At 40.0% G+C, this 15,761-nt stretch overlaps 1 protein-coding gene and 1 long non-coding RNA gene across 5 annotated transcripts in view; one reads left to right on the top strand and one right to left on the bottom strand.

Annotated features, from left to right (window-relative positions):
* Positions 1-15,761, top strand: part of MOCS1 (molybdenum cofactor synthesis 1) — a 35,028-nt gene that overhangs the window by 3,162 nt on the left and 16,105 nt on the right. For 3 of the 4 annotated variants that reach the window (XM_064509540.1, XM_026121193.2, XM_064509542.1), the window contains exons 2-4: positions 5,817-5,949; positions 6,646-6,813; positions 12,599-12,763. In XM_064509540.1, coding sequence (XP_064365610.1) covers positions 5,817-5,949; positions 6,646-6,813; positions 12,599-12,763 — 466 coding nt within the window. Of the gene's footprint in view, positions 1-4,849; positions 4,869-5,816; positions 5,950-6,645; positions 6,814-12,598; positions 12,764-15,761 lie in introns of those variants that run through there. The other variant, XM_064509541.1, reaches the window with a different exon arrangement.
* LOC135327714 (uncharacterized) lies at positions 10,756-11,692 on the bottom strand. Its single transcript, XR_010388103.1, has 2 exons — positions 11,352-11,692; positions 10,756-11,016 (listed from the first exon to the last, which is right to left on the bottom strand). It is a non-coding gene; the product is annotated as an uncharacterized LOC135327714 (long non-coding RNA).

Below are 15,761 nucleotides of genomic sequence, written 5' to 3'. Positions count from 1 at the left end.
GATTAGAGGACTTTTAAGTTAGTGAGGCTTGAGAGCAGTAGTATTAAGGAAATGAGCATCTCTCTTTTTCCTCTTGCAAGACTTATCATTTCTAGTAAAGGGCTTTGGCATCCTGGGAGAAAGTTTTATTTCAGCCTCTTCCAGCTGTTTGTTAATAGATCATGTAACTCTTGAACATAACCTACTGAAATTTTCTGCGGCCTCAGTTAAGTCTTTGCTATAGGGATAAAGAAAAGAGCCCAATTTGTCTAAAAGGGTCTAATATGAACCTTATTCTTGGTCAGTTATGTCAGAAGCTCTCCTTGTCCTAGAGCTCCATTTTGTGGGGAGCTGCTCAGAGTCCATGAGCAGCACTTTCTCTGCCAGAAAACCAGAACTGTAGCATTCTGGTTAAGGTCTGTGATTGTGCTGCAGCTACAGGACCCTCAGAAAAAACACTTGTCTTGAACTTCCCAGCTCAGATCTCCTTCTGGCACTTAACCTACCTAGACCCATTTCAGCCCCTGGGGTTGTCTGGTTTCCAGGCTGAACAAGGACACTGTGGCACCACTTCCCTACAGACCAAGGTATTAAGAGTGAGGCATGAAGCAGGAGAGCTTTTGCTGAGTTGCCTCCATGATGCTGAGACAGCAGCATTAGGCACTACTGTGAGGGCACAGCGCTGGCGCACAGACTCAACCAAGGTTGCCGGAGCTGAAAGAGCCACCGGGATTTGGCAGCAGGAGCAGCCCTAATGCTGTTATAAGTGGGTAGGTTGTGGTGGTCCCTGAGGCCCATTTGCAAGCATTAGTGTTTCCAAGTGCACAGGTATCAGTGGGGGTGAGGTGAAGGAGAAGGGCTAGAGCAAGTGTAGTACTCTGTTTTCAGCTCGATAAATAGGTAGGAGCTGCATTCTCTTCCCCTTGTGTTTAACTTAGGCTTTCCAGTACCTGTCAGTTTGTGGTGTTCCTGATGGTTATTAATACTTCTGGTGACAGCTTCCAATTTTGCTGCATTGTTAGAAGAGTTCTTCTGGAAATTGCAGATGAATTGACAGGTCTGAAGGGTTGATGGCTTGCCAAAATATAGCTGCTGGGTGCAGTCACCTAAGCTCTCGTTCTTTCAGTACTAGTATAGAAGACAGGATTGACAGCCCAGAGAGTGAAATTATTTTTTCACAGATCAGATGCAGCACACTCAGTGACAGGGCCTACTTCTCCTATTAGCAGAAGTGTCCCCTGTCAACTATGGGCAGAGGGGAGTGGGGGCTTGGGCATTAAAGACATCCCTTTGGGGTGAAAAACAATTGTGCTGCTGGGCATTGATCTGTTAAAATACCAACAACCACCTCTCTTTTCCAACTGCATGGAACTGAATACCCCTTTCCCTGCACCTTGGGAACTGCAGTGGGCAACTCTAGCTTTCTCCCTACCCTGATAGCTCATACACAAGCTGCAAGTGACTTAGGTCCAATCTCAACCTATTCTTCCCCTTTAGAACATCATGCCTACACAACATCTCAAAGTGTGCTTCATCCTTGCCCTGAGCTGCCGGGAAAGCAGCTGAATTTCCACTTCTGACCCTTGGCCTTCCCTGGGGAATTTGATAGAAATATGAGTCAGTTCTGGGTGCAGGTGGCAGGTTTGGTAATACAGGGTCCGTTCCCACTGGAGCTCAGCCTGAATACTGCTGAACTCATCTTGTGTGTCTCCTAATTTCTCCCTGCTGGCACCAAACTGGACAGAAACTGAACGAACAACTTAGAAATTCCATCTTTAGTTACTCATTCCTTCCAGACAAACCCATCTCTGTATACAAGAAGCTGATGGAAGGAAGTTCTAGATGCTCTGGAGAATTCCTGCCCCCCCCCCCCCCCAATCCAAACACTCATGAATTTTCAGCAAGAGAGAAAAAAACATTCCCAAAAGAAACTTGAAAGTTTACTGACACCAGCTGCCTGTTGAGTGCCTGTTCTTATGTACTGCTTTTTGACGATAAACCTCAGAGTAATTAATGGGGGCCACTATTATTCCTCAAGTAAGACCCCTTTAGTTTGTCTGTCTGTAAAAGTCACCCGGCAGGTAGATGGCAGAGCCAGGAATAAAGTTCTTGTCTCCTGTGTCACAGTTGGTGGTGGCTCCTTCAGGGTTCAGGGGCTGAAGTGGTCCAGTCTGGGTCAGACTGGCATGTTGAATGTAGTTGTTGTCTTCAGTTACTAGGGAAACAGTAGTTAACATAGCTGGGTATATACCTTTTCCGTACCGAGACTATTTCTAACTTTTTTTCCTCTCTTGACTTTGAAAGCTTTTAACTTCTCTTCCTGAAATTGCATAAAGATTTTGAGATGATAATGAGAGTATTAAGACTGATAAGTAGATCACACTTTGATCCACTAGCAGAGCATATATCAAAGAGAAAAGCAGCATAAGTACTTCAGTTTCTTAGTTGTAAGTGTGCCTCTAGCACTAGCAATGTTTTGTTAACCAACCAGCTGTGCTTCTAAGGAAGGAGAGCAATGTGCGTGTGGGTTAATCATATTTAAATAGTAAGTTAAAAGAGCCTAAGTTTTGGAAACAGGAAATTACTGTAAGCAAATTACTGTCCTTGAAAAGAAAGTTTTGGCATCTATTACATAAAATCATTAAAATATCCTTCTTGCTTCCCTTCTGTCAGCAAAGGACAACTGTTCCAGTTCTTTTCATCCCTGTAATGCACACTCTAAAATGGAGAGGCAGGAGGTTCATATCATTATTCTTAAAGTGGCACTGGTAAGGAAGCCTGGTCCTATAGGTGCAGGAATAAGTAACTGAGAAAGAAACAGAAGTGGAGTGCTGCTACATGAAGGGCTAAAATAACCTAAATAAACATGAGAGTGCTTTCCCTCTCAAATATGAACACCTGTCTAAAATAATGGGAAGGAGAAGACTGGAAATCAAGACTGGCTGAAAATGCAGTGTAGTTTTCAAAAAATAATTTCATGTTAAGATTTTAGAGATTTAGTGTGTTCAGGATTGAGTTTTCTAGTAGGGGGAGAAGCAGAAGTGAGGTCTGTATGTTTAACTGGACTTTTCTACTTAAACCTTATTGTAGTCTAAGGAATTCTCGCAGTAAGTCCAGCTGAACCAGCTTTTCTAACGAAGTTAGCTCCCTTCTGATTCCCTAGTGAAAATAAAGCTGTACAGAGCTTACAGACAATCCACAGGCACTCAGGTAGCAGTGTTTTCTGATGGGAATGAAAAAATAGATGATTTGTTCTGCCTGTGCATGTTTGTCAGAAAAGATTCAGGTGTAAGAATTTGTACAAGTGTAAGTGCAAGCAGAGCTGTAGATTGATCAGCTTTCACAACTGTTGTCACTGACACCTTTGATACAAGGATGGAAGGCCAGGCCTGTGGAGTCTGGTGTTGTGGCGGTTGAAAAACAGAAACTGGAAGGGATTTCTTTCTTCCTGCAGAGAAGTGACTACTTTGAAACTAGTACTGCTGTTTTATCAGGGTTAAATAGATGCTTTCTGAGCATTGAAGTCGACCACTCTGTAACTCCTTTATATTCTGTAACCCCTGCATTGCCTGGATTGTTTTGAGAGAGCTACTTATCTAACCACAAAGCCATTCGGATCAAGAAGTGAAGTAGATCGTTCAGAGGCTGGTAGGGAGATCATGCTGCCAAGAAAGGCTGCTCCTGCTTAGCAGCTGTGGTGTTCACACAGCTGGAATCAAAATTTTGTTTGCTGCTGATGGCTGAAGTTGGGCCTCTCCCCAGATACCCTTTGCTGTCTTGGCTGATCTGTTTGCTGAAGGTTTCCTCCCTCTGTTTTCTGTCCCTCCTGTGTCTCTCTTTAAAGTGCTGTCATAAAAAAATATTTTGAGGAAAGATACTCGGGTTATTTAACATTGTAGATGGCTATTTCTAAATACTGTGCTGGATGAACTCCTATGGCTACTGCTGGTGATGACCAGAGCCAGGGAGATGATGGTCACAGCTATGTGTGTTTCTGCCAAGTGCCTTGGCATCATCCCATATGTGCTAATTTTAGTATTTCTGGAGCTCTCTCAGGTCTGTTACTCCAGATGGAAATTGTGAGTTTTGCTCAGTAAGTGTGAATACTGGTTAATGTGTAGTTTTGTCCATCTTCTCATTCTACATCTTAGATTTATGTCAAAACTTTATTTAATCCTTTATCTACTGCAAGTCTATCATGACTAGCCAGAATGATTTTGACTGCAGGCGCAATTCTGAAGCAAATTCCCCCCCACACACACTTCTTTAACTTGGTAAATACCATTGTATCTAGAAATGGTTTTGTATGTACTGTTTCACTGGATATGAAGTTCACTGTACTTGCAGAAATCCTTTAGCTTTCCTCCAGCTTTCTTAGCTGGTTGATAAGTGTCTGCATATGGTTAAATAACAAGGACACAGTGGAGGTAGCTAATTTATTTTGCTCCTGTTTTTTCTGTTTCATTTTGTGATGCAGCTGATGCCTGTCAGAATTATTAAATTGGTCTCCTGTAAAATGTTAATGTAACTATGATTTAATAGACAAAACCAGACCGTATTTGGTGGGGTTTGGATGATGGTGCTTGTGGGTGTTTGTATGTGGTGCCTAAACCAAGCATCAACCATCTGATTAAAAGTATGTTGGTGAATTTTTGCTTTTCTGCAATGTTGTGATAAGAGTTGGTTCAGTTTACTGCATGTTTCACTTCAGATATTGAAACTTTTTCCAGAAGTAGCTGAGTGGTTTCAGCTGTGCAGTACAGATATAGAAAATAGAGTTAGCATAGTAACTTGGAGGTCGACCTAATGGCAGAAGTGGGAGTCCCTGCACTTAGACCTTGCTATAACCAGCATTGTTCCAGTGTTGACTTCAGTGATGTTTTAAAGATGTTGAGTATAAACTTTAACTGTATTCTTCTGCAGTAGCAGCTAGTAATTTGGGATATTTAATTTGATACCTAAAGTGGTTCTTTAGGTGGTTTAAGAGGTTCTGGAGGGCAGATATTCAGAGCTTCCTGGAAATGGTGCCCCTCTAAAAGATGTTACACTGGGTTTTAAGAAAACAAAAATTCTAAATAGAAATCGTGTTTAAGAATCAGTTAATAACAGTTAATAGGGGCACTGTTAAAATTCCAGATCTTTTTATATGGGCTTGAACAGTTGGAATGTTTTGGAACAGAAGTTTCTCTTCCAGTCCCACTGCACCCTATATATCTGCCATGTTGTTTTCTGAGACAAGATTTCTAGCAGTATTTGGTTGTACAGCTTTGGGCAAGAAAACCTTGCTGGAAATTGTCTTAACATATATTATGAAACATACTGTCCGTGGCAGAAATTTGTTCTTATATTGACAGAATGCTATATCTTGAACATGAAACTTCAGAGGGAGACAAGCAGAGATGTAGAGTTTCATCAGCTTTCAGTTCTTGCTCTAAACTTCAGCACCCTCATGTATAGTTTCAGTTGTCTGAAGGCTGTAGTGAGGCCATGGGGGTTCTTGGATCATTGATCCTAGGAAGCTGAGATGCATATTTGAAACAGAAGTGTGTTTCATGCTCTACACAAGAAATCTGAAGTAGATGTGGCAAAGTGGCTTTATCTTAAAATGCAGAGGGCAAATACGTAGTACAGTTCCATGGAATGAAGTAAGGTGTGAAAATTAAGCACTAAGTGGTCAGTGTGGGCCATAAAGAGAAGCTATGGGTTTTTTTTTTCCATTGTTGCTGTGGGAAAATGAGATCGTAAATATCTGTTGAGTTTAGAGTTAATATTTATACAGCAAGCTGATACTGAAGATAGCTATTCAAATATTTCACACTTTCTTTTTTTCCTCTCAGGAATTGCCAAGCTCAGGAAAAGGACATTTCCTCCTGGAACCTGCTGCTCCCTTCTCTGCCTTTTTGACAGACAGCTTTGGGCGTCAGCACAACTACTTGCGAATTTCTTTGACTGAGAAATGCAACCTTAGATGTAAGTGTCTGTTTTCTTTCTTGCCCAAAGCTCTTATGCAGAAGCAGATAGAAGCATGTTGTGCAAAGAATTGAGTTAAGGTCCTTCTTGTGTTGGTCCTGTGCTGTGTTTCTTGTGTTGTGGAAGTAGTGATAAAGATACTTAGAGACTGATGTTCAGCTGAACTGCCAGTGGGGTGGGGAAGCTGGGGGAAGAGGAGGGGTCTGCCAGAGACTGATGAGATCAGAGGTCTTGTGTCAGAATTGGTGGGGTTTGGATGACAGTGCTTGTGGATGTTTGTATGCCACTGCCTAAAATATGTGATAAGCTCAAGAGCTCACACCCAGGCAGGTTCTCTGCATTTGCACAGTTGTGTCTGCAAAGTTTAGGGCTGGCAATGTTCCCATGCTTGCCAGGTCAGTTTGGTGTCTGTGTTTGAGTTCAGGTTAGATAGCAGTAAGGTTAGCCTTTCCTCCCAAGTGTGGATCCATTGTAATTTTGAGATTCATCAAATCAGTATTGTTTTTCTTATGAAGGAAGCCAGCACATTGTTACTAGATTGCTTATTAATGTGATGTATGATCTATCTGCATTTCAGCAAGGCAGAGTCATTGACACTCACTGAAGGCAGTTGTACTTGGTGCATTTTGTCTGTCAGTGTTAGATTCAGTTTTACTGATTCTTTCTTGCCATGTATTTCTGGATTGTTTGTTTCAGGTCAGTACTGCATGCCAGAGGAAGGTGTTCAGCTGACCCCTAAATCAGAGCTACTAACTGCTCAGGAGATAATCACCCTAGCCAGGCTGTTTGTGAAGGAGGGTGTAGAGAAGATCCGACTGACAGGAGGCGAGCCACTCATCCGGCCCGATGTGGTTGATATTGTGGGTAGGTTGCAAACAAATAAACTGTGTTTCAAAGTGACTGTGTATTGATTCACGAACAATGCCTGTAACTCTCTATTGGTTTAGTCCAACAACCTGAAGAATAATTGTATGCAAAATAACAGTACTTTCTCCCAGTATTGTGTAAGATATTATAAATATACATATAAATGTAAGATAGTTCCCTCCAGAAAACTCTCAGTTCTGCTCTCCTACTTGGGTGGAACTTCTGTCACTTCATACTGCAAGAGTTAAACTTAACATTGTCTTTATATTCAGCATCTAGTAGAATAGCTTGCAGTAACACAGCCTTGAAGTGAAAAATCAGGGATTGATGGGACCAAGTCCTCATTGGGAAGGAACAGGTGATACTCACAAGCTAGAGGACAAAAGAGGTACTTTTTTTGGTAACAGGTGTCACCTGCTCATCTGTGTTTAGTCATGAATCCAGAATCATGAATGCCCATGCTTTTACAATTAATGATGAAGACTATAATTTCAATGGGAAGTAAATTACTGACTAATTATTTGAAGCCTATCTCCTTTTAATTGGCATGTATTGATTGATTGTGCCAGTTTTGTCTTGAGCCAGCTGCTTTTTTCTCCCCTCTCCAAAGTCTTGTATGTTACGGATATTACAACAACTTGGTGTAGTGGCAATGTGTTAGACAGGGCTATGTAGGCAGGAATTTAGTAGCTACCTATTAATATAGTAAGCTGTGCTGTGGAAAACAGTTGGTCTCTGCTCCAATTCTGTATTGTTCAGGAATTAGAAGAATTTTGGGTCTTTTCTAATGGAAACAGTAGAACAGTCTAGTGTATAGAGCTGACCTGCTTCTAGCTGGAAGAAGAATAGCTGGAGTGCGCTGTCTTGCGTTCTGCTTGAACCTTTGTTATGAGGAGTCCTGAAACTGTACTAATTTCCTATTTTGGAAGTCTGGAATACCATTCTGTAGGATATTTTGCCCACGCATGGAAGGCTATTTATATTTACGATGAGATAACTATGTGCCTTTCAAGTAACCTGGTGCTTGTGTTTCTCTCAAGAAGGCATTCCCTATGTCTAGTAATAAAAGATGTAATTATTTTTAGCTGGCTTTTGCCAGACAGAAGGGGAGTAGATCTATAAAATAGGTTGTGTTTTTAAAAAATAGTAAAGCTTTTTAAGCTTGGTATATAGTGAATAAAAATGAATCGAAATCAACAATGTCACCAGTTCAGTGCAGAATTTTTCTTTCCTAGTTTACATACCTTTTTGATTTGTCAGTGGTAGCTGGTTGCTTTTTAAACCCAAATGCTGTCCGCTGTGATGTTTTGAGTATAGGTTGAAGTAGCCAGTTCACTGCGAAATGAGGTCTTACATTGCTGCAATCCTGAAGTAGTTGTGGAAGGACAGAAGCTTGTTTTGTATGTTTTATTGTAGTGATATAATTCTCAAATGCTTGTTTTTGTGGCTAAAGGAGGGAGAGGGATCTTTTTGAACAACTGGACTTTCATTATTCTTCTTGTATTCTTGCTCACAGCTGAACTTTGGCACGTTCAAAATGGTCATTTTAATGACCCGAGAGAGTAGTCATCTTGGGATCAAGGCGATGGATGTTGAGATGATTGTCCTGTTACATTAGCTCATTGTGTCCTGAAGTTGTATTAGCCTGTCTGTAATAGGCATATATATATATATATATATATATATGTATGGGTTTTTATATATCTATATATCATTATCTATGATCTTCATAGCACAAGGTCATTAAGAAACTATTCCAGAAGTGGATATCTCAGACTCTGAAGATTTCTGCTTCGTAATAGTACTTCTGGAAAGAAAACACTTATCTTGTAAACTGAGGTCATTGCAGTGTACTGACAGCAACCAACAAAAATTTGTTTCATCCTGTACCCCAATGTTGAGAGCTGTGTTTATCTAGGAGGACCTTTCCTGGCAATACATTCTTTACATGAGCTGTAGCCTTAGGCCAAAAACTATTTTTGTATTCTGTACTTTCTGCTTCTTGGGCAAGAACTGAAGAAGCAAAAATGGTGTTGATTCAGGAGCAGGAGAATTATGGGAATTGTGACTCCTTCAATGAGCTAGTGTAAAAAAAAAGCTTGGCTTAAGTAGGAAGAAACCAAGATACATTCAAAAGTTCCGCTTGATTTCTCTGTTAATGTGATTCCATTAATATATTTGTATTCAGTATTTGCACTGAAACATGAGCTGCAGTGGATTAAAGGGATACTGTTCTACTGTAATCTGAAAAGCCTATATGTGATTGCATAGCTGGAAGAAGTTGCTGTGCTTGATCTCAGATTCTTGACAATAAAGGTTTTGACTTCTTCAGGGTTTCTGAAACAACCTGGGATAGAAAAGTTAATAGCACCTGGTTTACAAGCTCATATTTCATAACTACTAGTGCTTGGTCTATTAGTTCCTTATTTAGTGTCAATTTACCCTTGTGGGCACTGTGGGATTACTTTGTTTAGTTTAATATCTGCTTCCTCTTTGAAATATGTTTCCATTGTTAAGATGTCATTTCCCTGGTCAGATCTTAGTGACTTCAACAAGCCTGCTGACAAGGTCAGTGTATAGTGTTTTGGCACATATATATATTTGCGGGTTTTCATGACTCTGTGATCTAGATTTCTGTTTTCATGGGGTGCAAGAGTTACAAAATATTCTACACCATTACTTATACATTGCAATACATGAATTGTTTCTCCTGGAGATTCATTGGAAACTGTTACTATTTGCCCTAAATGAGTGCCTCCATCCTAACTCCAGTCTCATGGCTATTTTTAAGGAGCATGGTGAACTCTGATGTTGTTTTAAAATAGTTTAGCTAGCAAATAGTGTTAGGAGGTAACATTTTTGAAAGACTGTGGTCTTCATTTATTTAATATTATGCAGGAGAATGTTTCTCTAATTAGCGCAACATCAGCTCTATAATTCCAGACCAAATAAGAAACAAAATCCAGTAATGGTACAGAGGTAATAGAGCCAAAAAGTTTATAGAAGCTGGCTGCAATACCTCACTTGCTGAATAAGGTAGAGGTTTAAGTTGGGTTTGTTTTCAGCAAATTTTTCTCTTACCCGTAAGTTGTCTATGAAATACCAATAAAGCTCATGAATATTAATGATAGAGATATTATTACTATGACATTTTCCTACTACTTTGAGAGAAGAAAAAGTTTGAGTCAATGAACATATGTAATTTGAAGCTACTGTAGAGGAGACCAGGTTGATTAATATCTATTTACTCAGAGGTCTGCTGCAGTTGTTTAGATTATTTTGAATCTTTTTTTTTAATGCATACACATACATAAACTGTGACTCAGCAGCTAACACTTGCTGAAAACTAAATCATGTCCTGGTGACTGCTGAAAACATATATTTGAGACTTTTCTGAAGCAGTTGATAATGGAATATAGAGTCCATCTCCTCTGGGATATTCCAAGTTTAAATTAGCACTGGACTTTAACTGTGTGATAGCTGTTTATTGTCTTCTGAGAGACAGAGATTTGTACAGGAATGGACTGACAAAATCATTTTTCTTTTTTTTGCAAGGGGGAGCCTTTTTCATAGGAACATACAAGTTTCAGGAGCAAAGTGGTGCAGGGCAGATTTGTTAATTCTTATATGAGGAGGTAGAGTTTCCTTTCTAGCCTCAAGTAGGAGAAATACAAGTGAGGAAACTATTGAAAAAGTATGTGAAGAAATGCAGCAACTTTAGGGAGACGCTTCTGATCCTAAAGGAAAAGTAAATGTAAAAGTGTTTACTTGTTTGTCTGAGCCTGACTGTTAGTCTCTTCCTTCATGCTATTGAATTACAGCATGCATTCTGTTTCCTATTTTACTTGATAGCTTTTATCAGTTGCCTTCACTTGTGCTGATTGTTGCTAAAGCAGTGACTGAAGATAAGCAAACAGACTTTATACAGGACAAGGTGTATTACAAAATTATGAAATCTTTTTAATCTCTTTTGAATTTAGAGGTCAATGAGCCAAAAAAAACAAGGGACTACAAATGTTCTATTACTTAGCTTGCGCAAGTAAGGCAGAGTGTACTAACTGGTCCTCCTTAACTTGCTGGTGTTTAGTATTAAGTCTCCAGCTCCAATTTCTCATAGTTGGGTTCTGTCCAGCTGTTGTTACAGATGGTTCCCTGTATTAGTGAATTTCCAGTGCTTTGTTGTGCATCTCATCCTGTTATCTGAGGAAGAAAAAACATTGATCAGAGCTGCTGTCTGCGCTAATTGACCTAATCAGCTGGTGCCATTTCTTTCTTAAATAAAAGTGGTGTTCCTGTGCATTTCCCCCAACTGCTGGCTGCAGCATGTATTCCCTGCTCTCAAAAAGGCTAGGCTGCTAGTGGTAGCTACTGTTAAAATAGTTTTTGGCAAACTTGAGCCCAGTTGTACTTAGCCTCTAGGAAAAGGTTATTCCTGGTTTGTGGGGAGGGTTTTGAGAAGTGAGTAGAAGAATGCTAGAAAAATTCATCTCTTAGTAAAAACCTTTTCTTTTGTTATAGTCTCAGGTTTCACATACCTTTACAGGGCTCTTAAGTCGTGTTACAAATTGCTGCTGTTGTAAGCTTCAGCATCTTTGGTGTGATCATGTTTGTTCCATTCCTGAGTCCTTGGCTGAACTTGGGGTGAGTATCTTGAGAATAGCTGGGAAAGGAGATAAAGCAGAAGTGAATCACTTACCAACATGAAGGTTGGTAACTATGAGAGACTATGAGATACTTGTACTGTAACTCAAGCCATCTCAAGGGTAAGGGTTCTTAAGATATTTCTTAACTAATTAGGGTGCAGGCTGTGAAAAAAGAAAGAAGGGAAAATCAGAGAGAGTGACTACTGTGGTTCTGCTTCTTGCAAGTGGTTTATGGTGTGTTTGGTTTTTTTGTTTGTTTGTTTGTTTTTTGCTGTTTGTTGTAGTGGTAGCTAGAGGTTTGAAAGCCTGCCCTCTGGAAATCTAGTATGGTGAGAATTTCTGCATTTGGCTTATGAGGAGGCAGCTGTCTTCTAAATTTTAACCTCATGATAGTAATCATTTCTTATGTGGTTTTCTTTTGTTAGCCATTTCTGAGTGTCTTTCATTAGCCCTCCTCAATTGGCTGGGGTACTAATGTGGATGGTGGAAAGATTTCAATTGTCAAGCAGAAGTGCTTTTGTTTCCTGCAAGTTGTTGCCTCAGATTGTCTGTATGGCTCTGAAATGTGGATCTTTTTCTGTCTAGCCAGGAGTATATGTGGTAGTTCTTTCAGTGTTTAAAATCAGTCCTGCTGACAGCTGCCTCTGGGTTAAAACTGTTCTTTTCTAAAGCACAGCAGGATTAATGTTGCTACATAAATGGAGGTGGTTCAGGTGTCAGGTGCAGAAGTGATGGCTAGCTGCTTATTATTATTACAGAATATAGGATTCGGTTTGCCAAGCCAGATTGAGCAAAGAAGGGAAGTCAAGCTACATAGAATCAGAGGCCTTCTTCCAACAGCAAAGTAGGTATTTACTCTAATAAATGGGGACCAAAATTAGTGTGTATTTTCAATGTTGTTCATAACCACTTTTGCATGCAACAAGCTACTGTCTTCTGTATCTCTTGAAATGGATTCGTGCTGAAACATGGCTCTTAAACCAGTACAGCTGGAAAGAGGTTGAAACTCTGAAGTGTCCATGTTTTTCTCACATCTTCAACGACTTTTTTTTTGTTTCACAAACCTTCTTCTGGGTTTTCTGTGTAACTTACAGTGGAATTCCTTCCTCTAAAGTATTCTTTTTTTTTTCCTTTCCTAGGTCAACTGTACAAGCTAGAAGGGCTGAAAACCATTGCTGTCACGACCAATGGGATCAACTTAGCCAGGCTACTTCCCCGGCTGAAGGAGGCAGGAGTGAATGCCATCAACATTAGCTTGGATACTTTGGTCCCAGCTAAATTTGAGTTCATTGTCCGGAGGAAAGGTACAGGCTTGTGTTCCAAGGCAACTTTGTTAATACTTGTAGTAATGTTGTGAGTTGTTTGGTATCTTTCATTTTCGTGCTCAGTTGTTATGGGGGAGAAATGAATAGCTATCCTTTTGAGGCTGGGAAAAGCGATCCATACTAGCATGTTTGATAGGGAACCCTTTCCTTCCATCTACGATCCTTAGGCAGGTAGAAACCTTTAGTCAGAACTGGTGGAGCAGAGTCTATGGCACTGTGACTTACAGTTTCCAGTAACTGACTGAGTACTGGTTAGTCATGGAAATCAAGAGGACCTTCCAAATCTTGTGCAGGTCTCATGCTGCTGCTCTTTAAGTGTTGAAGAACAGTATTCCCACTAAAGCAGATGAGGACTTACATGCCACAAAAACTGAACTTTTTATCATCAATAGCAGCAGTTTCTGGAAGTCATGGTGGGACACCAGCAATGGTCTCACCTGTGATTAGCCGTTTTCTCTATCCCCATTACTTTTTCAAAGGAAGAAACAAAAACTATGCCTGAGCTCATTTGAGGACGGGTGCTAATCTTGTAACTTCTCTGATGAGCTAGTAATTTCAAAGTTTCAAAAATGCTTGGAGGTGCCTAGTGTTACAGGTTTTTATTTAAATGAATCTTAAAGCTCAGCATGAAGTTCAACACAAATGTTTGTGATTCCTTCCAACCTAAAACTGATTTGATCTTGCATGATTGTATTTCTGTCCAGTAATGCAGCTTTGACAGTCTGTGAACATCTGATTTAGACAAAACCTCTAGGTAGCCGCTAGATGGTGCAACAATGTCAGCTAAATCTATGGCAAGGGATTTAGAAATCTGGGATGCGATGAGAAGTAATTTCAACATTTGAATCACTCTTCTATCAAATCAAAGTTCTGCTGACAGGTGCAGAAAGATGTTCTTGTCGTCTTTGTCTCTGGGAGTACTTCTTCAGGTTTCTAAGTCATGGTGCAGAAATCTGTCCCTGTCAGAAATAAATCTGACTCAAGCACTACCCTTCTAGCTTAGGCTATTGCATTAATGGGTTGTGTCGTGGCACAACTGGCTTGCAGAGAAGTATCTGGGAGTATGAAATCACAAGTAGGTGTTGACTGTGCTCTCTCCTTCTGCTCTCTGCATCTGAAGATTAGCTGGTTTGTGACATTCACTGAAAACAAGTTCCTCCTTCACTACTGAAGGGAAAAACTTGATCCTGTAGCTTCCTGAATTATATGGCCACAGCTCTGCATATCTGATTGGAAGCTGTTAGGAATGTGCTGCTTATAAACTACATCTCACTAAAAGTTGTTGGAGAATTTATATAAATGTTCTCCTTTTTTTTTCCCCCCTCTTCCCTTAAAGAAAAAAAGGTCTTTAACCACAAAGAGGGAAACTGTCTGGCCAAATAGCGTAGAGAATGAAGAGGAAAGTTCCTGTGACTCCTAATATTTTTTGAAGAGGAGAATAAAGCCTCCAGATCTTTTTTCTTGTTAATAGAGATCAGGTGAAAACAATAGTATCAGGTGAAAACAATAATTCAGTGTGGTTTTTTTCTTAAGGGCTGGAATAATGTAAAAATACTTTTTATTGTTTTTGAGGTTTTTTATTTAATAGGAGATTTCAGAGTATGGAATGAGCATAGAATGAAGTGCCTGCCCTACTGTGCTATCATGTCTCGTGTGGCAGTTCCAGAGGCAACAAGATATAGCTGTATTAAGGTGAGAGGGATTCCAGGTCTAGACTCCTACAGGCTGATGACTTCTATGGAGGGCAAAGGTGGCGTCTGATTATGGAGCTAACCAGGAACTCAGGAAACTTGGAATCAATTTTTCTGCTCCTCTGGGGACTAGTTCTAGGATTTTAGGAAAAGCTGGGAGGGAATTTTGTATCTTTAATGCAGATTACAGAAGGCCTGCTTTTCTTCCCAAAGGTTCGGGGATAAGGTAAAGACTGTCAGATAACTTTGTTTCTATGAAATATCTGATTAACCTAAAAATATGAAATGCGGTTATGAATTTTCATTTATTCTGTAAAAAAAATTTTTATTTTAAATAATTACCCTGCCCTCAAAATATTTTAAGTAGAAACAAGCCCACAGTTGTTGTTACCAAAATAGCTTTTTTTTTTTTTTTTTTTTTTTTTTTTTTTTTTTTTGGTAGAAATTTTTGAATAGTCATTCTAATCAGCACTTTCATGTTAGTGTGGCAGGAAAGAAAAGGCAGAACTGGGAATGACATTGATTTAGACCATTGCAAGCTGTAATCTTCCTCATACCACTCCAGCCGGCTGAGCCCAAGCATGTGAATATTCAAACATGCCAAGTTTTCAATCTCCTGCTTGTTCGTCTTTGCTTGCTGGCCTATTGAGTCAGTGTCACCTTTCTGAAGTTGCACACGAGGTCTTCTGAGCTGTCGCTGAGCTTTCTGATCCCTTTTGTGGCTCTGGGATGTCCTTACAGCAGTGTATTATCTCTCTTCCCACATTCAGTCTGCAAATTTGCTTAATTGAATTGAAAGCTACCACTGATGCCACAATACCTGCCAAGCAAATAGTGATGAAGGAGCACAGTGACAAGTTACAACTTTAAGCAGTTGTTTTCAACAGTTAGTTTACTGTTCCCTCCTTGCTTTTCACCTCTTTTTTGCAGCCAGCCTAGCATTAGGGCCTGTTCATAAAACAGCATCTTCTATTTACCTCTGTCCCTCTTTGATAATACCTGCTCTTTACCAGTCAGAAAGCAGTTACCTGAAAGCTTTGTCTCTTTCCTTTATTCTGATTTTGAGCATAACAATATTCTGTGCATGCTTAATATCGGGTGAGCAAGCTATAGTTTGCTTGCAGTAAACACCTATAGATTAACAAAGGCATGATCCCTTCGCCAGAGAATTTCAGTTTCCAGTAGAGAAGAGACAGGGAAAGGAGGGTGACAGACCTACACAGAGTAACATAAATAGGAACAACATGGAGAAAGTCAGCACAAACTTCTAGAAGATGTTGCCCTTT

The sequence above is a fragment of the Dromaius novaehollandiae genome, chromosome 3, assembly GCF_036370855.1.
Source record: "Dromaius novaehollandiae isolate bDroNov1 chromosome 3, bDroNov1.hap1, whole genome shotgun sequence".
Classification (NCBI taxonomy): domain Eukaryota; kingdom Metazoa; phylum Chordata; class Aves; order Casuariiformes; family Dromaiidae; genus Dromaius; species Dromaius novaehollandiae.
The sequence above is the reverse complement of the archived record's forward strand: the minus strand, read 5'-3'. Positions and strand labels throughout refer to the sequence as shown.